Source organism: Anguilla rostrata, chromosome 2 (assembly GCF_018555375.3).
Source record: "Anguilla rostrata isolate EN2019 chromosome 2, ASM1855537v3, whole genome shotgun sequence".
In the NCBI taxonomy this organism is placed as follows: Eukaryota; Metazoa; Chordata; class Actinopteri; order Anguilliformes; family Anguillidae; genus Anguilla; species Anguilla rostrata.
The window spans coordinates 46086621-46112949 of NC_057934.1; the positions used below are offsets into that span (position 1 = coordinate 46086621).

The 26329-nt window shown below is 39.6% G+C and overlaps 2 protein-coding genes across 2 annotated transcripts; both read right to left on the reverse strand.

Annotated features, from left to right (window-relative positions):
- Nucleotides 1-308: 308 nt before the first annotated feature.
- LOC135248203 (actin-related protein 2/3 complex subunit 1A) lies at nucleotides 309-6209 on the reverse strand. The gene is made up of 10 exons (XM_064322548.1): nucleotides 6023-6209; nucleotides 5030-5121; nucleotides 4835-4939; nucleotides 4183-4405; nucleotides 3892-3999; nucleotides 3335-3547; nucleotides 2916-2991; nucleotides 1734-1927; nucleotides 1037-1127; nucleotides 309-767 (listed from the first exon to the last, which is right to left on the reverse strand). The coding sequence occupies exons 2-10, from the start codon at nucleotides 5091-5093 to the stop codon at nucleotides 729-731; spliced, it is 1113 nt and encodes a 370-aa protein (XP_064178618.1). The 5' UTR covers nucleotides 5094-5121; nucleotides 6023-6209; the 3' UTR covers nucleotides 309-728.
- Nucleotides 6210-7617: 1408 nt separating this feature from the next.
- LOC135248206 (myosin-16-like) lies at nucleotides 7618-24556 on the reverse strand. The gene is made up of 43 exons (XM_064322555.1): nucleotides 24464-24556; nucleotides 23973-24238; nucleotides 23183-23326; nucleotides 22630-22786; nucleotides 22168-22195; nucleotides 21963-22062; nucleotides 21754-21846; nucleotides 21518-21581; nucleotides 20839-20937; nucleotides 20362-20465; nucleotides 20077-20215; nucleotides 19043-19311; nucleotides 18315-18485; nucleotides 17842-18018; nucleotides 17570-17755; nucleotides 17351-17438; nucleotides 17127-17244; nucleotides 16551-16671; nucleotides 16291-16427; nucleotides 16093-16174; nucleotides 15826-15999; nucleotides 15485-15712; nucleotides 14610-14714; nucleotides 14353-14439; nucleotides 14103-14248; nucleotides 13831-13921; nucleotides 13681-13737; nucleotides 13497-13583; nucleotides 13162-13407; nucleotides 12805-12922; nucleotides 12390-12517; nucleotides 12045-12241; nucleotides 11786-11918; nucleotides 11443-11659; nucleotides 11146-11282; nucleotides 10789-10892; nucleotides 10369-10561; nucleotides 9885-10088; nucleotides 9382-9507; nucleotides 9108-9278; nucleotides 8791-8991; nucleotides 8317-8537; nucleotides 7618-7859 (listed from the first exon to the last, which is right to left on the reverse strand). The coding sequence occupies exons 2-42, from the start codon at nucleotides 24180-24182 to the stop codon at nucleotides 8334-8336; spliced, it is 5841 nt and encodes a 1946-aa protein (XP_064178625.1). The 5' UTR covers nucleotides 24183-24238; nucleotides 24464-24556; the 3' UTR covers nucleotides 7618-7859; nucleotides 8317-8333.
- Between the last annotated feature and the right edge of the window lie 1773 nt (nucleotides 24557-26329).

The window sequence follows — 26329 nt, forward strand, 5'->3', positions numbered from 1 at the left end:
GCAAACTGATCACTCTGAAGTGACGCTGGAAAAATACTTATGTGATGCATGAAGTAATACATGGAAGCCAAACAGCCCTGCTATTATCCATTTGGCTGGTGGTAAAACATATACACATGCACACAGCATAAAATAAAAGCTGATTGTCTGTACATTTGTCTCATATTCATCTTTTGATCTCAAATCCAAATGCCTTAATTATAAAGCAAAAATAACAAATTTCACTCTGTTTCCAAACTTACGGAAGACATGGTATACCATTCACAGAGCATCAGAAAAGACCCACAGATGAAAAAACTGCTTCATGGTAGTGTACACATACTTCATTTATTTCTCTGAGACCATTTACATAAAATCTCCCATTTAATTTACTGATCTCCTGTGTCCAGAGGAACCCAGCAGCCACACCTGCTACCACACCATTGGAGTACCAGCTTTGGTATAGAGTTTTAAAAAATCACAGCTGAAGTAAAAAACAAACCAAACCCAAAACAAAACAAACAAAACCCCCCCCCCAGAAAATAAACATTCCACGCATTGTTTCGTCTGCCTCTTCCCTCCTTCTAGCTTTTTTTAAATATACAGTGATGCCACATGTCAGTTTTCCATCTCAGTGCGCATTTTTTTTCATTTTCATTTTAGTGGACACATCCCAAGGTGATGTGGGAAACGGTCTTGATGGTCCTGGAGCTGCTTCTGAGCCGTCAGGCTCGTTCACCGCCATCTCCTCACATTATCCGCAGGCCTTGGAGAGAAGACTCTAATGCCTGAGAATAACATCAAATATCACCATTACAGTTACAGTTTTTTCTATAACGCAATGAATGGTCACTTTATCTATCCCCTATGGCTCATTTCCATTATTTTTAAAGTTTAAAATATATGCTGAAATGTTTCTACTATAAAAATGACAACTTTGGATTAAAGCACATAATAAAAATCATGTTTCTCACCCAAAGCTATGAAAACAAATAAACTATACTTTTGATTATGCGGTACATTTTATGTTAAATACAAAAACAAAAAAAAAACTTACCTTGAAATCCCAGATGGTCATTGCTCCATCAATTCCTGTAGTGCAGAATTTACGACAATCTCTTTTGTCTCCTTCATATATAGACACTTGGCTGTGGATAAACAGAATAGTGAAAAAGGTCAATAGTTTTAAAGTAGACCTTTAATCAAGAAGCTTTATGTAATCACCTTATAAAACAGACCTACTCATTTTATTTTGGATTATTCTGCTAAGCATATGAAGAAGACAGTAGCATTGTGGATACATACTAACTCTGGCCTAAACAGATGAGTTTAAATCTAGAGGGTCAAACACTGAATGGCTGTTCTTGTCAATATGCTTATGTTCTTATTGTTCTTATCTTAATGCGTTTGAAACTGAACTGCAGGCCCCTTTAACAGAAATACCCTACATGATTGAGCATTTTGAAAGGTAACCAACATACTTTCAAAGTTAAACAAATCGACTGATGTGGGGACCAGTACCACAATCACAAAAACATTTCTCAGTGGAAAAGGTAGCACTATAAATTTCTATTAGAACCTAAAGAAAAACATTTCTATTTTGCATTCTCATATTTACATATGTATTCAGAAAGATTTCATGGTCATCTCCAGATTTTGCAGGATCCGAGAACTCAATGAAAAAATCAGCACTGGTACAGGCTGGTAGTTCACGGTTAAGAGCCAACACAAAGGAGCTGCAGTCAGGCTCTTACGTGATGCTGTTCTGGTGCAGTGTCTCCAGGGCAGTGTTGCGGTCCTCGGTGGTGGCCCTCTTGTCCATGTTTCGGAAGCGCTCCATGGCAGAAATGTTGCGCTGGATACTCTGCTTTGGAATATCTAACTTCGAGATGAAGGTCAGTGTCCCGTGGTCATCACAACTGAACAGCATTGGGCAGCAGTCGTGGCCCTGAGTGGGGGAAAAACATGGTGGAGCATTACTTGACTGGGTCAAGAGAAAGCTGCACACCATCAAAGCGCCTAGGTCACTGTGATCGCCTGAAACACACAAACCACAAATGGCCACACAGCTACTTGCTTTGTTGTCACTACACTCCCCATAACCATAAATACGGGGAAAGCTGTATCTTCGTGTCTTATTTTGTATTCAATAACTGCAGTGGTGAATTAAAGCACACTGACAAACCAGATTGAACAACATTTGTTTTCATATTCATGCAAAAGAGTCAAAATTAGCTTCTGAGCTCATTTTCATCCACAGTCTCTAGACAGGTTAAAACAGAAACTACTAGTTAATGTTAATCCGTACCACCAAGCTTGCTCACTAAATTATGTTACTGTTTAGCAGAGCGGCTGAATAACACTATAGTTATTAACCTTAGCTCAGTTAATGGAGTGAGCCTGTAACTTGCCTCATCCTTAAAAGTTTATGAGGTGTCATATGAACAAATGCAAGGCACTGCTGTTTTTGGGCTGTTGTCGCTAGTCCGTTGTTGCTTTTCATGTGACGTCAAAGACGCCGTGCTCAAATGGCATGCTCAAGAGTCTGCTGCACTAACATTCCAGTTCTCTGACTGGTCAGTGGAGTCAGTAGCCAAAGTGCCCCCAGCCACGTATTCGTTTTTCTTCTCACACACAGCTCAGCTTCTGAGTCAACTCAGGAATACCTGAATCGTCACTTGCCCAGTGTGAATGTTTTTAAGTAGGGAAAGATAAGAGTATCTGCAATGTAATGTAATTCTGAGAATTCTGCTTAATACATACCATAATAACCCCATACTAGGTAGTCTGATGCTATTCATAGATTTACCTTTACAATCACTTTCATCATTTTTAGTCTTTAAATTAGTTGAAAAGGCAATTTAGTATAAACACAGTGATCACAATACGCTAATTATTTAACGAATTGGGCTTAAGCTTGTTTAAAAGTTTCTTACCGCTGCCACAAAATTGTTTTCTGAGACAAACATCACACTAAGAAGAGGAAGGAATTCCGTCTTTAGCTGGGATAGCCTGAAATAACAAACAGTGAAACAATTAACTTTCTAAAGCATACTGCAGAACACATGAACTGCACCATTACTACTACCAAAATTTAGTAGAGCTATGAGCTAATAATTTGTTTCTCTCAAAACAGTTACACTTGTTTAATCGATACAAATGTACGATGACAGGAAGATTCCAAACTCACAGGTAATGTGGCTCAAAATGTAGCATATATTCTGCAATCTTGTTTTTTGAAATTACATTTCAATCAATTCAAAGTTTCTTATCATCACCTCTTTCGGATATGCTAATCTGAGTCCATTACCATACAGGCCTACTTCACCAAACGGCTGGTCTCATGTACACTCACGCAGAGCCTTTGGTGGAGTCCACCACCGTCACCGTGCTGTCATGGCTGACCCAGGCCAGGCGGTTCCCACTGGCAGAGAAGCTGACGCTGTGCACCCATCCACCGCTGCCTGCACCACCAAACTCTGCCATCACCTGCCCAAATGGCATCTTGGAACCCCATGGAGTTGCAGCAGGCTTCTCATCCACTTCCTTGATGTATGCAGAGAACACCCTGTGAAAAAATGACGAAACCTGTAACACTGTACATACAAATGACATTTCGTAAAAATATGGGTTACATAGTTCACACTGTTGTTTTTTATTTATTTTTCAATAAAGGGTACTGTGATTCCGTTAAAAAATGTGACATTTAGCCAGCAACTAATGCACAACAATACAATACCAGCATACCATGTAATGTATATCAACACTAACTTAAAACACAGTATGACTGCGTGAATAAATACTTTTCATTACCCCATAATTTTAGTGAAGACCCTTAATACATCAATGCAGCATGTGAAACTACTACATGTCCCTCAAAAATATTTGCCCGCCACTCTCAGCTTCTCTCACCTGCATTTGAAATCACATGACCCTGCCGCCAGGAGGACATTGTTCGGATGCCAGTCTAAACTAAGGACTGTAGAACGAATTGGTTTCTTGATATGTTTGCTAACCCACCTAAGGAAATATAAGCAGTATCATAACAAATCATTAACTCACATGCATTAATTTACATGTCACATATTTTGACATGCTAGAATCATCTGTACTCTCTAAACAGCCACTAAAGGGTTTTTGTCATCTGTACAGCTAACAACAACCTCCTGAAAAATTTAAATCTGCATATTCACTGAGACTTACCAATCATTTTCAGACTCAAAATAACACACAGATATGAGGCGAGCCCCACTGCCCACTGCAAACTTGTTCTCCAGAGGCGACCACTTTACAAAGGTTGCAGCACGATTGATCCTCAGAATCACCAAGGTGGGTTTCCAGACACCATCCTTCTGGCTCCACACGTAGGCGTTGCGGTCAGCACCACAGGTCACAATGCGGTCGCTCTTAGGGGCCCAGTCAATGCCTGTCCGAACAAAGGAGTCCCACAGCTCAGTTACAAGTCTTACAACTCCTGATTACAGTATGACTATAGTATGTATAGAAGAAGTGTTAACATATGCACATAAACACATGCAGATTAATATATTGGGCAATATATAAACACCAATTTTTCCACCGAATATTTTAAAATAAACCACAGGAATTTATATTGTAAATCCACAATAACTAGACTCAACGGTGCAAGACAAATAAAACCATTACTAAAACAACAGCGTGCCTTTTGAAATGGCACCACTGCAGTCAAAGAAACTTTCAAGTCAAAATGTGTCATCTTTTCTTATATTGCGGCAGAACAATGGAACAGTTGTGCATAATTTTAATTTATAAAATGAGCTGTCTCGGATCAGCGTTCAACATGAAAACGGTTTTTTCTCCGTTAGGCTTGCCATACCTGTAATGTGTCCATTGTGCTCTTTCAATTCATGAGTTTTCATCCACTGGTTCCCACTCTTCTTATAAATATGGACTTCGTGATTGTTTGGGCTGATGGCAATTTCTGTATAATTTTAAAACAGGGTATTGTGAAATTCAACCACAAGTAACACTGAAACGATTATTAATCACAGCACTACAGCAGTTTACTTACGAGTCCTGTCCCGATTCCAAGCGTGACAAGTGATAGGCTCCAAGAGAAACTGGTGCAGAGACATTGTGTTCACAGGGTTTCCTCGGGTGAAACTGTCACAAAGTACCAACAAAGATCCATTAGGCAACATTTCTAGCAACCTGCATAATATTACAACTTGCGCACACACGCCTTGGCAGCGCTTAACCACCGGCTGAAGTGAGCTCAGCACCGAGATTATACATTTAAGAATGGAATTCTGGCCAGACTCTTATGGAATCATGTCGACAAGCAAGGATTATAAACGCAAACTGCACTCCAACGATGCATGAAAACATCGTTGACTAGACTAGTTAAAGTAGCTAAATTTTATTTTTGTCAAATTAACATACACGTGTCTCGTTTTCTGCCACTCGGGTAAAGCTAGCTACACATCAAGGTGAACTTCAGCTAAACTCATGGACTAGATACATTTCCAAATTCGATACAGCAAACACAGCCAATTTAGCTAGCTAGCTAATTTAGCTCGGCAGCGAAACAGCTAGACTTAGCGCTAGCTAGTTCAGTTTGTGGGCAAAGTGGTGATATTGTCAAGATAGCCAGAAAGTAATTGCAAAATATATGCTTAACATACAGTCATATCAGTGAAAAGAAAATCCCACACGTTATTTCATTTGTAACACCGGTCTTTGGTGGGGTTAGCAAGAAAGCTAGCCGGTAAACTAACTACAGCTAGTCAACATTGACTAGCTATTTCAGTTAAACCAAACTATTAGTGACTATAGACTGGCTTGCTAGCTAGCAGGCTACTTAGCTAATTATGCCGGAAGGAAACAAAATGAGATATTTTTAAGAAACTGATACGAATTCAGGAAAATCTAACTGCCCGAGCCGGGCCTCCATCCTTCCTTTTCAGCGTCTTTTCCCAAAGCGACTGGCCGCTCCCTGTTAACTGAAGCTGCCATAAAACGGAGCAAGACGGCCATATTGACCTGTTTTATATTCGATATTTACCTTTCCCCTTGTATTACTGTGTCCTTTATGTTGTAGATTTTGGATGCCTTTTGTGTTTTTGGGACGGATCTGAATTCGTGGACTCTGGGCAGTCGACACGAATTCACTCCGGTGTGTAGGACTATCAAGGAATCCAGAAAACGAATGAGTACATCGCTAACTTTGGTATGGGAGGGTGCCTGGAATTGCGCACGCGTGGATTAGTTCATTTATTTTTTTTGTCAGTTTGATGCTTATAAACGCGTTCTTGTGAGAGGTCCACCTGACTCCGCCAGAGCGAAGACACTGTCAACAAAAACTGTTTTTCACCGTACAAAAATGGCAAGGTTACTCACGCATACAACGTGCTGTCTATAAGTAATTAATTAAAACTGGCAAAATCTAAGCCTGCCGTTAAAAGTTACAACGAACAATATTGGCTATGTTAACTTACACAAATCAAACAAGCTCTATTCCAAAGCAATGATACCTCAATGTTTCCTAAATAATTTGATGTAACTTGGCCCTGCTTGTTTTTAAAAATCTCTTAACGGCAGGCCTAGATTTTGCAAGTTTTGATTAATGTCTTATAGACAGTGCTTTGTATGCGTGAGAACTTGGCATTTTTGTATGTTGAAAACGTGTTTTCGTTGATATATCATTTCTTTTTGTACTGATATAAGAAACTGATAATAATCATATAGATGTATGAACCCTAAGCTAATTAAATCTGGAGTGAGACATGTATATTCATACATAACAGCACTTACAGTTGACTGGGTCAACTCTAGCAGGGCAGAAATTTGACTTGTTGGAAAGGTGGCATGCAATGATAGTGCCATGTTGAAATCACTCTTTAGTACAACCCATTCTACTGCCAATGAGTGCTAATGGAGATTGCTTGGCTGTATGCTTGATTTTATGCACCTGTTAACAATGGGTGTGGCTGAAATAGTTGAAACCAACAAATTAGAAATGTATACACTACATTTCCAAAAGTACATGGACACCTGACATCCAACATCTCATCCAAAATTATGGGCATTCATATGGAGTTAATCCACCCTTTGCTGCTATAACAACCACCACTCTTCTGGGAAGGCTTTATACTAGATGTTGAAGCATTGCTGCAGGGATTTGCTTCCATTCAGCCAGAAGAGCATTACTGAGGTCAGGCGCAGACTGGGCGATTAGGCCGGGCTCGCAGTTGGCTTTCCAGTTGGATGGGGTTGAGGTCAGGGTTCTGTGCAGGCCAGTCAAGTTCTTCCACACCGTTCTCCACAAAACCATTTATATATGAACCTCACTGTGTGCCCAGGGGTATTGTTATGCTGAAACAGGAAAAGGCCTTTCTCAAACTGTTGGGGAAGCACAGAGTCATCTAGAATATCACTATGCTGTAAGATGTGAAAGTGCCTTTATTGGAACTAAAGGGCCTAGCCCAAACCATGAAAAACAGCCCCAGACCAAGGGGTGTCCAGATACTTTTGATCATATAGTGTGTACACATTTTAAATTACAAATTGTTACTTTGATCTTGTGCACTGGAAGGCAATGGGAAACTTTGATGGTAGTAGCATACTGTCTATTGTCTAAATGAAGGAAACAAACAAGGAGACATTGCATTGGGTTTTATTAATACTTTGCAGCATTACAAAGCAGAGTGATATACTGTGTTCCATTCTCTATCTTTGACATGAGAGTGAAGCCCCCCAATTACTTCCCATTTGTACATCAATGATACTTTGTATTATTGCACACTTGTATTTCTGCACACATGGTGATCTCCAAATGGGCCTCTCAGCTTCTTGATGTACCTTTCCAGATGGAAAATGATTGGAGTGGAGTGTATGTCACCCTACAATAACAACAATAAAAAAGAAGCCATTACTTCTTGCTAGTTGTAATCTTGCAGCTGTTTATAGACCATCCTTGTCATTGATAAAAATGTAAAAATGATGTTCAGCAGTTAAAATTCACAATTGAGTTTAGCAAATAAGTCAGTGAGTAGGTGTTGCATGACATTATTTTAAAAAATAACAGCTTGGAACATGTTTCAGGATACGTCAGATGTATACTTCAGCTGTATAGAAGTGTTTTGCTCAAGTTCTCATATATTTCAAGCAGAACACCTGAACGTGAAAAACTGGGCTAAATAACTGTAGTATGTAGTTTATGGCTGGCTATCCTATTTAAAAACAGTACTTTTATAAAATAAAATCTCGTATCAGTGACATTCATAAAATTTTAGGAGACGCTGGACATTTCCAAGCATGGTGGTCTGTACAGGAGGTATATCATTTTGAACCACTCACCAGCAGTATGTAGTTATTTATTCTTCAGAAGCAGTCTTAGAGGAGGAGGACTTGGACACCTGAATGATCTCCACAGAGGTGAAGCCCTTCCCCACAGAGGCACGGTTCCGGGTACGCAGCTTGGTCAGAGCAGACTCAGCCATACCTGCCCTCTCTTCAGCATCGTCCAGTTCATTCATTGTTTTCCTGTACTTGGACAGGCTCACATTTGCCTGCTCCTCCTAAAAAAGGAAGAAAAAAAACAGGGCTTGATCTGGATAGCCTGCACTAGTCTGCTAGTCTGCAAGATGTAGTTGCTCAATGTTCCTTCTCTAAAAATCTTTGGCAACTAAACAGAAGCTGTCCCTGCAATTGATCTTTCTTTTTTTGCTTCTAGTGGGATGGAATATTCTCTATTTTAGCAAATCACTTCACTTCCTTTTCCAATATGGGAATTTAGTTGAGAATCTGATGGCTACTAATATAGATACTTACAGCTTCTTCAAGCTGCCTCTTGTAGGACTTCAGTTTATTCTGCAGTTTCTCCACCAGCTCTTGCATGCGCTGGTTGGTCTTGTGATCCTCCTCAGTCTGGAAGACCAGCTCCTTGAGGCGACGCTCATTCTTGTGCAGGGACTTCATGGTCTCAACATGACGCTTCTGCTCTGAGTCAAGGTCAGTCTCCAGCTCCTTTATCTGTTTGCAACAGAAAGGGTTACTGCCTGGCATGGGCCCATGTTGTTTTGTGTGTGACAGCCATTTTAAAGAGGTGCATGCTTGCTCATTGCTTAGGATGAAGTGTCATGACATACCTTGGTTTCCAGTTTCTGGATTGTGCGTTTCCCAGCCTTAAGGGCCAGTAGTTCTGCTTCCTCCACCTTGAGCTGCAGGTCTTTGATGGCGATCTCGTTGTTCTTCTTAATCTTTTCCAGGTGCATGCAGTGGTCTTGCTCCTGTCGCAGCTCTTCTGCCATGCGTGTGGCCTGGGATTTGTGAAAGAAAAGTCCATCATCTCGTCAATCAATGGCAAATTTACCTTGAAACCATTGATGATCTATAAGAACGAGCACAGAAGTAAATACTTACATCGGCAACAGCTTTCTTAGCTCTCTCATCTGCAGCGCGGAATTCACTGATCAATTCCTCATTTTCATTAACGATGCGTGTCATGTCTGTCTCCATTTTACGTTTGATGATAATTAGGCTTTGGTTCTGGTGGAGAAAGGGTTATGTCAGTCTCAGATCTATGCTTAAATCATATACATGGATGGAAATATTGTTAATCTACCCAGCCAGAAACACCCAGATAACTGCTTATAATGTTTTAGAAATCTTTCAGTTTTTGATGATCAGTAACTACTTTTAATCATTCAAGCAACCCAGGCATATGAACTAGATAGCTTCTTGTCTTCTGTCTTCAGAATGAAATTAGTCAGAGACTAGATGGTTTATCAGATCAGGTTTATCATTTTCTTCCATAACACAACATATACATTTACATGAAGCACTTTTTACAAATACGTTAATTGCATTCTGCTTGTTCCTGACATCTGCTGCCTTATATGAATGTTATGTTTGATGATGTATACCTGTGTTTTGAGCTCATTGTGTCTCTCAGAGACCTCCACCAGCTCCTGCTCGATGAGTTTGCGGGAGCGCTCTGAGGCCTCCAGCCCGCTGCGCACCTCCTCAATCTCAGTCTGCAGCAGGCTGAAGCGCCGCTCCTGCAGGCTGTACTGCTCCCTCAGCTCCTCGTGCCTGCGGGCATCCTCATCCATCTGTATCTGCATGTCCTGGAGGAAGAAAAGAGGGCCAGTTCAGTAAATGCAAACAGTAAATACTTTCCTGGTGTCCACTGTGGAACTCTCAAGCCTATATTGGTTATTTAATTTTGTAACAACGTATTTGTTTTGACTGGACTGTCAAAAGTTGTGTACATATTTTACTGATGAATCTCACTATAATTCTGCCTGATGAAGGCCAGTTCTGGTCAAAAAGCATTGCTGTGTATAGCACAGTGCTTCAACAATGTATAATTGTATTACAGTAACATTCCCAGAGATTGATCTTTACCTTGATCTGCTGCTGCATCTTCTTGAGAGTCTTGACTAGTTCACTATTGTTCTTGTTGGCATGTTCCAGTTGGATCTCCATTTCATTCAGGTCAGCTTCCATCTTCTTCTTCAGCCTCAGTGCCTCAGCACGGCCCTTAGCCTCTGCCTCCAGGCTGGCCTGCAGGGACTCCACAGCACGCTGGTGGTTCTTCCTGGTGATGTTACAGGGTAACTCGCTCAAAGTAATGTCAGTAATGTAACCTGGGAGCCCCTTAAAAATATTCCCCACAGTATGCTCACAGTATGAATAAAATCATAATTTGTTCATTATTTTCCTCGCCAGTTAAAGTAGAAAGTAGTAGTTAAAGTAGTAGTCCTTTGAATAAACACTCAAGCAAATTAGAAGAATTTTGTGAGAAATGCTGGAAGGATTTCTGACCTTGTAACTTCAAATTCTTCCTCCTTTTCGTGAATTCTGCGATCAATGTCAGCCTTGACTTGAGCTAGCTCCAGCTGTATGCGAATCACTTTACTCTCTGAAACCTAAGTACAGACAAATCACAAATTGTATGAATTGCATATATCATCATTAACATCAGTCAAATGTGTCTGGACATGCATATAGCCAATAGCACCCCATAACCTACCTGCCAATTTGCTGAACTGCATATATTGGAAAGGATGTATCTATGTGTAAAACTTGTAGAAGTTTACAAAATTCAGTAGTAATTATAAACCACTGCATAAATAACTAATAGGTTTTTGCAGTTGGCTATTGGATTGCTTGTCATCTAACCTCCACAGTAGCTTCAGCTTCCTCCAAGGCCATTTGCAGTTCATCCTTTTCAATCTCCAACTTCTTCTTTGCTTTTTGCAGCTCGTGGACACTCTTTCCACCCTCACCCAGCTGATCCACAAGGTCTTTGATCTCCTCTGCAAAGAAAATACTATTTAATTTCTAAATATTGAAGTTAATAGGCTATATTAGGCCAAGAATAGTGCAACTGGTGTGTAGATTAAGGTACTGTATATGCACATTCAGCACGTATAAAAATGGCTTATTTTGAATGTTATCTGCGTTTAATGTGCTTGCCTGAGAGGGTCTTGTTTTCCTTCTTCACACTCTCAAAGTGGTCTTGTGCCTCTTCATAGGCGGTCTTGAGTTTGTAGACCTCTGTCATGTGGAGACGACATTCCTTCTGGGAGCTGTCAAGCTCCAGCTGCAGTTCTTCACACTTCTGACTCCACTCAGCGATCATCTTGTCAAAAGTGCGCTGCTTCTTGTCCAGAGCTGCAGCAGCAGCATTGGCCTACAGAACGGGACAAAATATTTGATTTCTTGTGGCAAATCACTTCAAAAACATGTCAATGGATGAGTACTAATGCAATACAGTATAGCTCAAGTATAGCCCAGTATAGAAAGTATAACTCGATACCTTCTCCAATTCAATGGTGAGATCTTCCACCTCTCCCTGCAGCCTGAGCTTCGTCTTCTCTAAACTGGCAGCTCGAGCCTGGGCTGCTTCTGCAGCCTCCTCTGCCTCTTGGAGCCTGGCAGCCAGCTTTCGCCTGTGTGGAAACCAAGCCTGTTAGTGCTTTATGGCTATCACCTGTAGTTGTACACTGTATGATGTCTGAAAAATGTTGTGAGGTCCTGTTAACTGTACTGGGTAAAGCAGTGCAAGGATGACTTACTTGGTCTCCTCCAGCTCTTCTGTTTTCTGGATGGCATCAGTCTCATACTTGGTCCTCCAGGTGGTGACCTCAGAGTTAAGCTTGGAGATCAGGCGCTGCATCTCAGCCTTGCCCTCCTGCTCCTCCTCTAGCTGCTCCTTCATCAGGTCTAGGTCATGCCGAGCATTGGCCAGGCCTACCACAGCCATGCTACGAGACTACCAGAAAGAGAGGTAAGGTTTATTGTTAATTTAAGAATGATTATTTTGACCCTTTTAATTTGGTGGGGGTGTAGGGAGGGTAGTGATGGATCCTATTATGCCTCAGTAGAGAAAAATAAATTATCTGTGCTTTTTGGTTGAGCACCTTTGTCTCCTCATCTAACTGCCTCTTGAGCTCGTCGGTCTGGGAAGTCAGTGTGGACTTCACACGGGCCAGCTGGCTGAGCTTGCTCTGCGCCTCCTCCAGATCACGGCCCAGATCACTGGTTTCAGCTGCAAAATGGCAATGAAGAGGGAGTCTGATGAAAAAACACGCAGCTTTCTTCAACTTGTTTGGATTCTTATAGAGGCAGTCTCACAACATTATGGTATAATGAGCTTAACTACGTGCCATCTTGATGTGATGTCCAAATTCCCTGGATTCTTTTGTAAAAAAAAAACCTATGATAAATCATTTTCACTTTCACTTGCAATTCAGGACCTCAGGTATGTGGGAGTCCAAATAGAGGTAGCTGATGCTCCTGGAGGTGAGCATCTGGGGTTCTCAGGTAATATCTTACCAGAGAGACGGATCTTGAAGGCATTTAGCTCTGTGTTGTTTCTCTCCATCTCTGCAAGTCTGGCATTGGCTTCAGACACAACGTCCTCCAATTTGCGAACATGAGCCTCAGAGTTCAGCTGCATGCAAGGGAGCATTTGGTTTAGAAAGCCTCAGTGTTTTGTATGGCATTTTTAAGGTACGATTAAGAAGAGCACACGTCCACTGAATATTGTATGTTTAAAAGTACACTTTGTTAAAGTTAAGGGAATTTTACAAAACTTAAAGTAGACCAATTTACATAATTAAATGTAGCGTTTAATTTTTTTAAAAACCTAGTAACCACAATACGGTATTGCTCTTGATGACACTTCCATACCTTTGCCTTCTGGACTGATTCAATGCTGGCATTGAGATCATCGATCTCAGCCTTCATGACTTGCTTGTCCTTCTCCAGTTTGACCTTCACGCGCTGCAGATTGTCTACGTGCTCAGCCATCTCGGCCATGGCGTCAGAGTGCTTCTTGCGCAGGGCAGAGGCGGTGGCCTCAGACTGCAAGGCGGCCTCCTCCAGCTCCCGGCGCAGCTTCAGCAGCTCCCCTTCCCGCTTCTTGTTTTGCTCAATCTGAAAACACGAACACGGGTTTAAGAAGCGCAAACCACAAGGTCATCTTTAATGTTTTAGGCCTGGAAAAGGTGAGTCGGGGGGGTTACCTGAGAAACTGTAGCCCCCCCTGCTTCCTCCAGTCTGTCGCTAAGGTCTTCCAGGTCACGAGATATTTCAGCTCGCTGTTTCTCCACCTAATCATAGCAAGGGTAGTAAAGGTCATAGGAGACTTTATCTCAGAAAGCTCAATGGGGAGGTAGAATGAAGGAAGAATGCTGAAGATGTTGTTACCTTGGCTCGTACAGCCCTCTCAGCTTCCAACTCTTCTTCCAACTCTTCAATGCGAGCCTAAAAGCAGCAAGTTAAGTTTTTAAAAGTTTAAACAGACACTATGTTGATGTAAATTAATAGCATGCACTCACTATCTTTGTTTCCCATCACCTGGTGCTCTTTGAGCTTCCTCTGCAGTGTAGAGTTCAGCGACTGCTCATCCTCCCATTTGCTGTTCATATGGTTGATCTCAATGTCCCTCCTATAATGACAAAAAAGTAGAGGCACCATGGCGATGTAACTTATTTACTTTGAATTTTCCCCGACTTGTTTAATGCCACTAGATCTCTGGTCCTGTAAGTGTCCTTGTACACCTGCCTTGATTAGGGAAGTTATTGGAAAATTATTAAGGTAATTTATGTTTGATTTAAAAGCATTCATACTTTTTCACAACTTCTTCCAGATCAATCTTGGATCTCTCCATTTCGTTTAGGTTTTCAATTGTCATTTTTAGGTCACCCTCTGCTTTGCGACGAGCTTTCTCCACCTCAGCACGGATTTTCTTTTCTTGTTCCCAGTTGTCTTCAAGCTGCATGATCACAAAAACACCATTGTTAGAAGCAATTCCCAAAATAAAATTGTATATGGTAATAACCCTATTTTTAGCAGACATTTTCCTTGTTTCATACTCACCTCATGTATCTGAGTGGTGAGCTTGCCGTTGGCCTTAGTGAGGTGGTTCACCTTGTCCTCCTCTGCTTGAAGGTCATCAAGAGTTTTCTATCAATGGAAATCAAACCAATTTTACTCTGAGAATTTGAAAATGGCTGAATCTCTCATAGTTATTTGTAAGTTGCTGTTCTGAACAAATTAATTGCAGATTATTATAAACTTTGATGTGGGTATCCTGCCACTTGATTATTTTTCAGTTGAATTTTGCTGGACCCCACCTGATGCAGCTCTTCTAAAGCTCTTTTCTCCTTTTGGAGCTTTGAAATGGTGTCGTCCCTCTGTTCCAGGTCAGCTGTTAGACTTCGCACTTTCTGGTCCAGGCTCTAGAAAAAGAAAAAAAAAGTTTTTAAACAGTGACTTCAAGAGTCTTCTTGCAGTGTCACTGTATGCTTTCATGTAGTAGTACTTTTACCACAATGATTGATATGTTTAAAATTAAAGTAGATGTGAGAACAATTATGTCACAGACAGTTAGACAGTAGCAAATATTGAGTTCTTAAATGTTTCTTTTTCAATTTCCTTGACTCTTCCCTGGAGTCTGAAATCATAGGGATAGATCCACTAAGATTTTTTCAGTGGAGTACAGGCTTGTTTTGCTTATTTGCAGCTGTGAATGCTATCTGTATCATATTAATGACTGATTCACTGTAAAGTAAAATGTGCAGTGTTAATGCAACTCTAACACAGTACATATGAGCCCAATAGGGAGCACATGTACACTAATATTTGATTTAACACTGAAAATTTTCTGAGTTAAGTAACCTATTGATGCTAATCAAGAAATTGCACCACCACACCCAAATAGTTATTTTCAGTGCATCTTCAGAGGTTGCAGATGCCTGATTTACATTGCCGTTTAGAAAGACATGGCATACTGGCATAAATGCATGGCTTCACTATACATTTATTCCATTCACTTAAGTCAATGCAGACAGAGTAATAGATTTCTAACATTCTAACATGTTAATGGCATTTATCATACCCTTCACATGCACTGATGTAACTCTTTATGGATTCACAGGAACAGTTTAAGATTCACAGAAATAAACTGTCATAAATCACTTCTTGTCATCAATAAAAATGATATATTCACCTGTTTTTCCTTCTCAGTCTTAGCCAATGTGGATTCCAGTCCCTCCAAGTCCCTCTTGAGGTCATTAAGCTCTGCATCTAGCTTACGCTTGTTTGCACTCAGGCTGCTGGCTGTATTCTCCTCCTCCTCCAGGCGCTCTTTCATTTCCTGGATCTGACCCTCCATGTTAACCTTCTGCTTCATCAGCTGAGTACAGCGCTCTTCTGCGTCTGCCAAGGTTTCTTGTTCCTATGGACCATGTAAGAGAACAAACATGAGTGGAAAAGGCCAAATGAAGAGCAGGTGCCAATAACTATGTATATATGATTTTAAATCCCTATTAACAACATCTAAAGACTCACGCCTGTCAGAGCCAACGCAAGGTCATTCCTCTCTTGGGAGACAGCAGCCAACTTCTCCTCCAGTTCTTTGACCCTGCTGACCATCTCATGGGCCTTCTCAGCTTGCTGACGCAGCTCTTCTTCTTTGGCCTTCATTTCATCTTCCTGACGAGCCACATTCAGCAGTGGCTTGACCTGGGGAGTGCAGTTAACAGATGTCTCAAAGTCAGGGACTCTCTATATGCTGACAACCTTGATTTATCCTTATTTCAGCACATTTGGACATACCCTGGTGTAAAGCTTCCACCATCCCCAGTAGCGAAGCTGCAGGAATTTACGCACATTGCGCTGGATAGCAATGAGACCAATTCTGAAAAAAAGAAGTCAATTCCACTATCAACATACATTGCAGATGTCACAGTTAAGAGTGCAACACAATATGCAGGAGACAAAGAGAGTGCTGTCTTCATCCCTGTTTTTACAGACCTTCTCTCAAGCATTTTCTTGAACTCAATCCTCATCAGGAATCCTCGTGCACGGGACTGGAGCATGGTCATAATCTTTGCCAGGCGGTCATCTCGCATGTCCTCCAGCTTGGCCAACACTCCCGCACGGAAGAACACCTGCAGTGTTACAGAAAGCTCTGAATGTGTTTTCAGATTAAAGTGGTATGAAATTACCATGCAAGACCATACAGCCTGTCTAATGTGAAGGGAATATCCTCCCATTATCATTGTTTGTCTTACCTTAGTGTGCCCAATTCTGTACTCAAGATCGTCTAAGCCAGTAGTACCAAGAATCAACTCTGAGGCTTTTTTGTTGTCCACAAATCCTTTGGGCACAACGTTGGGGTTCAGGATGTAGTATCTGAAAGAGTGAATGTATTCTTATGCAAAATGTATGCAAAACATTGATATGTGTTTGTTTTGTATAAATAATTCCTTTCAATAGTTTACTACCAGTACAAACCAGTCACTGTACACTTCAATTTTAAAGCCTGTTCATGCCACAATTAAGATAATTAAAAGTTATGTGTCAAATTATTTATGTGTGGAATCCAAGAACAGCTATAGTTTCCTGATACTACTGTAAAATCTCAGTGTACATTTGACCACCACTGAGTTATGTGATGAATAATTAGCTTATGACTAAGTAACTGCCAAAATGTTGTTTTTGTGTGTGTTATTATTTTTATGGAACACAATTACAGACAATAATAACAACAATTTTTAATGTTTACAACAAAAATGAAAAATGTAGATAATACAGCAAAGTGAGCAGTATCTGCTATTAAGAGCTAAGAATGAAAGGGCGTATATAACCTTTGCTTGAATTCTGGGTACTGCAGCCTGTTGGGGAAACCTTTTCTGCAGATACGGATCCCCTCCAGTACACCATTACAGGCCAGTTGATGTAGAATGAGGTGTGCATCACAAACAGCTATAGAATGAGTGGGTCAATTCAGGGTAAACTTCTTAAATGTATGGTGATGCAATATTAAATCCACAGCACAAAAGATGAATGTTTTACAAATCTCTTTGCATACCTGATTGTTTGAACTCATTAGGTACAATGCAACGCACAAAGTGGGGGGCAGTACTGCGCAGAGTAGCCATCAGCTTGTTCAGCTGCTCCTGTTAGAGAAAGGAGTCAGAGTTCGCAAAATGTTTATCAACATGATAGTTTGGCAGCATCTCATTTATTTTGCTGAATGTTTGTGAGGCAGATGGGATGAATAAACAAAAGACTCAGAGAAGTTTGGCACCCTGTAGAAAGCAGACACAGTCTGGAAAGATGACCCCTTCTTTTGCTTCTTGGCCCCAGCGGCAGCTTCCTCCTCTTTGAAAAGGGTGGCCAGGAGAGGCATGGAGGACTTCTGGAACAGTCCAACCACGGTTTCATTCAAGGGGTCCTTGTTCTTCTCCAGCCAGCCTGAGATATTGTATCCAACCTAGGTGTGAAAAGAAGCCGATGTATCATATTCTGAGTTGATATCACTCAGTTTAATAATTTTCGCTTTTGTATTAGATGACTCACTGTGCCAGCATAATGGACCAGTTCAAAATGAGCCTCAGGGCCTTTCTTCCCTCCTTTGGGCTTGAGGAAGTTGTTGGATTTGCCCAGATGATTATCATACAGGGCAGCCTTGAAGGTTTGCTCACTGGCTTTGGGGAACACACACTGCTCTTCAAGGATGGAGAAGATACCCATTGGCTGTAGCATGCAGAGACAAAGAGGAGGATTAAGATTGCTGTGTTTCATTTTTAAAACATAAAATATAATCTTTTTTCATTTAAGGAAAATCTTGTTCATACTAATTGGCCAAAAATCTTATAATCCTACTAGAATGCATCATGCTTCTTAACCAGCTATACAGAACATTCATGTTTAGAACGATGGACATGGGATATGGTTATTTTGAAAAGTAACCCAAAGAACTATCCTTGAAATTACCAAGCATTTCCATTTTTAGAGTTCAATTTTCTAATTTGTATAGTTTTTGCCCTCACCTTCTCCAGAAGTTCAATGCAGGCTTGCAGGTCCAGACCAAAATCAATGAAGACCCAATCAATGCCCTCCTTCTTGTACTCCTCTTGTTCCAGCACAAACATGTGGTGGTTGAAAAATTGTTGCAGTTTCTCATTCGTAAAGTTGATGCACAACTGTTCAAAACTGTTGTACTGTTGAAAATATAGCACAGTATTTGAGATTAGTAAGATCAGTCAGGGATGTACCAGGAGTTAATTCTTTCCCCTCGGATGCCCCTGGATTATTAAAATATCTCAACTGAAAGAACGCACTATATAATATTCTGAAAGCATGTCAGTTGCAAAAATAAAAAGAGGAAGTTAAATTAAAAAATTTAATTTCTATCCCACTCCGGTTTCTACAGAGAATACTAGCTTATAAGCATGTGCTTTGCCAGCTGCTAGCCATTTAGGTCATCTAAATGACAATAAACACATAATAAAATAAATGAATGATCTGAATAACAATAAATGAAAGAAAAAATAACTTGAACTGTGCCAAAAAAAAACTCTGACTGCACATAAACTATAAAAATTGATATTATTAATATTAGCCATTTCCACCATCTATTTCAGACACTGCTTTGCAGCAATCCCGTTAAAGACAAATCCGTTATGTATGAACCCGAAACCCCCCCTTGGGTATGTCACTGAGATCAATGAATGCAAATGTGCATTATAGCATTCCTACTTTAGGCTGATAACTTTACCTCAAAGATCTCGAAGCCAGCAATATCCAGTACACCAATGAAATACTGGCGCTGCATCTTGGTGTCCAGGGTCTTGTTGATTCTGACGACCATCCATTTGAACATTCTGTCATAGATGGCTTTGCCCAGGGCGCCGATGGAGTAGACGCACTGGTCCTGGTTCTGACCTTTGGTCACAAACTCATTTCCCACTTTCACACGAGGCCTGGTGATGCCCTTCTGCAGCTCACCAGAGTTGATTGACATCAGATGGGCAACTTTGTCAGCCACTACAGGGGGTGAACGAGTAAGATGAAAATGGTAAGAATGGAAAATAATAATATAATATACAATGCTTTATATTAATATTACATCTTACAATGCACATGAAACTGATTATCCAAATAATACAACGATACTTTAAAATAACGAGCAAATATAGCTACAAGCAGTGGTGCTGGGGACCAGACATCATAGCAACTTTGCAACTTTTCAGGTGGCGCTAGAGTATCAGTTGCATGGGACACATGCCTAATAAATTAAAAGCCATAATGGACATGTCTGCCAAATTTTCTCAGTTTTTGAGTATGGGAAGGAGGGGTGGGGGGGGATTTAGCTTGTTCCCCTATTAACTCAGAAGCAAACCAGTATCACAATGGTCAATTTAAAGATTGCTGGAAAGTGACAAATGTCCATGACTGCAAGATTCTTGAAAGATTCTGTATAGAGGAATGTTATTCAAACTCATTTAACAATAAAGATGAGTCTTTTTTGTATTAGTATTTTTATCCTTGCAAAGGGAGTAAAGCACACAAAGTACTGTAAATGGGTTTGAATATTTTTGACATTTTTTTGGGGGGGGGGGGGGGGGGTATATGAATAATTTCACAAAAAGGTATAATTTTAGTTGATTCCACTGATTCATTATTAAAAGTAGAACATTTTATATTTGTTTGAGAATTGAAATATAGCTTAGTAGCTGCTTGTATTGTTTTATACATTTTTTTCGTTAATCTTTATCAATAATGTGAGACATTTTGTATGTTCATCCGTACCCTCAGTCGTGTCAACCTCAGCCTGCTCCTCTCTTGGCTTCTGCTTAAATTTCATGTTGCCAAAGTGCATGATCCCACCAGTCAGATTATAGATGCTCCTTTTCTCCTCTGGAGTGAAACCCAGCACATCAAAGGCCACCTTTAAAATAACAAGGCAATAGATTACTGGTAAAACCATGTTGTTTCATTCAGGACTACAGAATCAGTGAACCATTGAACTAACGTTGCTCTCAACATAGAAATGCACTTGGTACGTGATTTTCACGTTGCTACTTTTAGACTCACATCAGTGAGCATCAACTCTTCACCATCATCCATGTTGTCCACCACTGTCACACCCTGGGCGATCCACGTATAATGAGAAGGGTCTTTAATCAGTAGCAGTGCCTCTGTAAATGGAAATATGTGAGTGAGGGACAGTACTGAAACGTACACTCTTATGATTAGATAATGATGTTATGCATGACTGAAAAGCCTGAGAAAATTGGGGTTTATAAGACTTCATTTAAAAATTAACCACACAGACCAAAACTACTTCAGAACGGATGCAAAGTTATCTTTCTCCACGAACACTCTTTGAATTGGTTCAAACAATGGCAGTGGCTAGTTTTTGATGTTGCAGCCAGCAGGACCAAAAACATTCTGAAACTAGGGCTGTGTGGTATAGAAAATTGAGCTGACTCAAACCATAATCAGCAGTAATGATCAATATGATTTTTTTTTTTTCAACATACCAGAACCCTCTGTTGTTTTTAAACTTACCAATCAGTTCTGGTATCTTTCCTGAAAGCAGCTGGTAGAAGATGTGGTACCCACGTTCTGCAGCTTGTTGAGAGATGACACGAGATTTTTCCAGTAGATCTGCCGGAGAAAAGTACCAAACAGTCTTGTATTAAGTGGGTCCTCGTCTAAGAATACTCACAAATGCAACTTCTTCATTTAGTCCTTCGGGCAAGCAACATTTTTAGTGGCACATACATTTTTATTTTCAATGGTGAATGTGACTGGGTTGAGTCAGGATTCAGAATGATAATTTTAGACACTTATATCCATTTTATTCTCATTTAGTTCTCCTTGCATGGTAATTCAGAAATAACTTACATAAATACCAGTATTCTATTTGCTAAGATGAACAGTGGTGCCTGGTGAGTTTCAAATAAGGGAGGCACAGTTACCATTGCAATGATTTTGGTCCTGTATATTGGTCATGAACAAAGTTGCTACTTTGAGTAAATTTCTCAGTAGCTTATTTTGCTTTTATGAGACTAATATAAGTGACATTTGAATACTTCACATAAGTATCTGCCTTGCAAATTTGTATCTCACTAGCAACGACTAGAGGCAAAGCATTGCATTGAAAACAATGCCTTCTGAAACCTTTCTTACATATACACCATATAGAGCATATAAAGCATATTTCACACAAAATAAAACTACTTACAGCTCTCAATATCAGCTCCAGCCAGCTTAGCTGTTGGTCCAAAATGGATTCGGATAAATTTACCCTGGAATGAATATGCTTTATTAATTATATAATATAATTATAATTACAAATAAAAGGATGAAAATGAATGAAATGGAAAAAGTGTTCTCATTTTTATTGTGACGTGCATGCAAATATCATTTTAAACATATTCAGAAACATTGCAAGTCATGCTGATTCTCATGAACACTTACAAATCTGGAGGAATTGTTGTTCCTGGTGGTTTTGGCATTACCAAATGCTTCAAGTACAGGGTTAGCCTGGATGATTTGATCTTCCAGGGAGCCCTACAGAAAGCAGATTTCTTCATTTAATGATGCAATCACACACACTCATGACATATTTCATTTTGTTCAGTGCATGATGATTTGGTATCAATCAAGGAATCTAATGATTACTGTACCTTGGAATCTGGGACTTGTTTTCCAGTAACTGCACCCACATTGGCAAAGTACTGAATGACCTTCTTGGTGTTCTCAGTCTTGCCAGCACCAGATTCTCCACTAAGAATCAGAGAGAAATAGTATGGCCCAATCAATCCTTCACTGTACTTTTTAATCAACAGTATTTACTCTGTGTAGAAAATTAATTCCATAAAATATACTCACGTGATAAGCATAGACTGATTTTCATGCTCTAAAATGGAGGGAAACAATGAAAAGTGAATGAGTATAAAGCCATTTAGTTTATTAACTATACAACTAATCTTTCTTTCTCTCTGTAATATACATAATACCAGATGTATAGTCAAGGCAATATAAATGCAATCCTCACCACATGACTAAGAAAATGTTTGTGTGACTCAGTAATAAAATAACCAGTATTTCCATTTTATGTATACAGAAATAAATAATATTTTTGCAGATTATTTAATTAGAATTAAAACGATCTGCATCTTGTATTTTCCCCCCATCAATTCTAATGCAAGAGGAAAACCATTAAAACAATGCACTGAGAAAAATCTTTTTCTGTAATATTTTTGGCCTATCAGGGGAATATCAACAAGATAAAGGTTGTATTTTTTCTTGAAACATTTTCTGTTACCTGCACACTATTATAATTAGACTTACCCATCAGCATGTCATGATAGGCATTGTCTGAGATGGAGAAGAGATGGGGAGGCACCTCATTGCGCTTCCTCCCCTTGAACAATTGGGCAACTTTGCCACCATAGATGGGGAGCCACTTGTAAGGATTGACAGTTACACAGAACAGGCCAGAATATGTCTGGAGAAAATCAAGGTAAACAGACAACCATTAATGTGATTCTCACTCATGGCTATGGGCTTTTACTGGCTACAGCCAATGTGCACAATTCATGAATATTGAATCATGAATATGTCCTGGTAGCATTATTCATAGCATACTGAATAAATCCTTAAGAAAATATTTATCTTGTTATGATTGTGGGAAACAAATGTGCAAATTCCTAAACTACAGTTAGCTGTAAGATGTAGAGGTAAATTAGAGATTTTCTGCTTCAGAGTTTTAGGCAATTCACCAACAATTTTGTGTCAGAGTCAAGAGTAATGAACATAGCAAGTTAGCAGCAGTGGGCTTTTATATTTTCTGGACATGAGCTATTGCAATAAACTGGACATTTTATCAATTTGTAGTACTTACATAGATTCTCATATGGATATAGCGCTGGCGAAGGTTGTCCATCACACTGGCTTCATTCAGAAAGGTCAAGTTAGCCATGTCACTCGCCTGATAGAACTTGGGTGGGTTCATTTGTTGAATGTCATCCTTCTTCATGGTGACAGTCTGGATAGGGAAACACACACATACAGACATTTGTCATCTGTCAAGAAAACTAAGTACAATCCTGTTATATGACATGAACACAGCATGTCTCCTTGTGTAATTATATGTCTGTAGATATGTTTATTTTGTGAAGGGAATAAATTCTCTTGAGTCTTTCTAAATTAGAAGTAGCATTAAATCATAGTCTCTTACTGTCCTGTTGTCCACACAAAATCTTACAGGACAGAAGTAAGCTGTCATCTCATTCTCATGGGCCTCAAAGCCATGCCATGTGAGCTCACTGAAATGCTAGAATTTATTATAAGCCATGTATAGTATGTTTAGGGCTTCAAGTGATAGAACTGTAGTGGTAGTTATTATGATTCCAAAATGACTATAACTTTATATCTGATCTGCTAGAATAGTTCTGCTTTTGACACATTTCCCTACCGAGATTCAAGATGTTCTCATCATGTAAACCAGCTTTCAAAGAGTACAAAGTAGTGATTCTCTTATTCCTCTATTGCTTTAATTTCTAAATGGTGAAACCAAAGTGCACAAAATTCCCTTAAATAAAATCTGATAATGTGCACTTCAACCACATGTGAATTGTTTGATTACAAATCAAAATTGTGGAGTACAAAGACAAATCCAGAAAATGTCTTACAGTGTTTTTGACAGTCTTGATAGTGACTTTATCACCCTCTTCAGACTGGATCTCGCCAGCAATATAGCCTTCTTTGTCATCCTTCACCCAGCAGGACTTCTTGATGTCGTAGGGCTTGGCCATGGCCTCCAGTTTCTCCTTCTCAGGGGGAGCCAGGAAGGGCATGGGATCCACTTCATCCCCACACTCTCCTTTATATCCACCCGGCATTGTGACTGGCTTTTACAAACCCACACAATACAAACTGTGCAACGGTGGTCGTGAGGCTGAATAAAAAATGTAAAAAACAAAACAAAAAAACGATATGCATCTTTATTTGTAGAATTTGGTACTAAATTAATGGCATTGTTTAATAATGACTATTTAACAAAATAACAAATAAACCAGGGTTTGGTTCCAATAACATTATATTCAAAGTATGCTGTGATACATTTTACAAGAACATTTGTCATAACGAAAAAGACAGATGCTGACTGGGGATATGTACTCACCAGAGCAGGACAGTGAAAGTGTTGGCGATGATGGTGTGGTATACCAGGGGAGGCTGTTATATATCACCATTCTGGAACTCCTGACAAAGCAGTATCTATTAAAATATCCTTACCACAAGGATGGAATAGCAACACTTATCCATCTGGGAAATATCAGTTAATGTTTTGGGGCTTGGGGAGTCCTGCACTCTCCTCATGCCCTTTTTGAGAATCTTGAATGCCAAGCATTCATTGGATAAGAACCAGTGTGTGGTTCCCTTGTGGAAAAACTGACTGCTGATTTAATAAAAGTGGATAGTGGGCACTACTATTGTATATTGGTTCGATCTGAATTGCTTCAAACTATTTCAAATTCTGTCAGTAAAGTTGGGCTTCAAATAATCTTACATTATAAGATTACAAGTTGGACTTTCCAACTGTCAGTCACCTTCCTTGGGGAGGGGTTCCAATGGTGGCCCTCAAGAACTCATTCCAGCTTGCCATCAGACCTTCTTGTGAGCAATGGGCCTACCAGGACATTGTATTCAGGACCCAGCTCAGCAATAGTCCTTTTCTCTGATGGAGTTCAATTTCTTTGAATTTATTTTTACACATACAAATAATATGTCCTCCAACATGGAAACTTTTTCATCTCAAATGAACGCAGAGTAGAGTGTAAAGAAAAACAAAACTACTTAGCCTGAATAAAGGCAAACAACCAAAACGTTGTTGTCATCTCATCATGAAAATGCCAATATAGACAACAAAATGACTTTTAAGTGCTATTATGCCTTGATGTATGCATAGTGATGAGAGTTATGGAATTGCCACTCTTCTGCAGCTCTTACAGTTGAGCGGTTAATTAACAGTTAAAAACCCAAAGGCGAAATAAATTATGAACGCACTGGATTGTTCTGACAAACATGGCAGACACTTTTGTGGGCTGCACCCACCTGTTTGAGTATCCCAACTTGGCGCTGGTCTACGGAAAAGCTAAAAGGGAAGGCTTACTATGTGCACAAGTGTGGAGTTTCCTCACCCCAGGGACAATGCTCACTCAGGATAATGTTACCGCAGAAATGCCTCAGGCGCTGAGTGAAGCAAATGAACACACAGCAAACACTTGCGTTCGTATAAATATAACACATCAAGGCGCATGGATGCTTACATATAAATTAAGTTTTATGCTTAATGTAACCATCTGTTCATCATTTAACCAATGGCCCATTATACATTTCTGCTTTGGAATACCTATTCAAGCAATGAGCAGTGTCCGGAGTCCACACGCGAAATTATGCTGAATGGGTTCAAGAGGATAAAATTCTCAAAGCCGGATAAGCTAGAGGGTTGCATGCTATAAATCTTAAATGTTTTGAAAACTAGTGTGTTATGACACCTTTACCACATATAATTGAATTCATTTTCAGCAAGTAATTTGTCTGGTTTTGCTCCGCAATCAATGAGGATACATAATATCTTAGGGCTTATGGCTTATGATGCAGTGCTAATTTTAATTTAGTTCTTCATGTACAACACTAATTACAGCTATCACATAAATGACAATAAGACCATTTGCTGAATACTGTAATAATAATAACTAAGAAATAATAATGCATTTTATTTGTATAACACTTTTTATACAAAGATTTGGAACACAAAGAGCTTTACACAACATAAAAACAGTAATAAAATTATAACAGTAGAGGTAGAAATAATGCAATTTGAACAAAAACAGTAAAAAAAATTGATATTGTTCATTAGTACTGTATATAAAATAATTAAAATGATAAAATAAATAAATTGTGATAAAATAAAATAAAATAAAATAGTCCAGGTAAAAGCCAGAGAGAAGAGGTGAGTTTTAACCTGTCTTTTAAAACTGTCCAC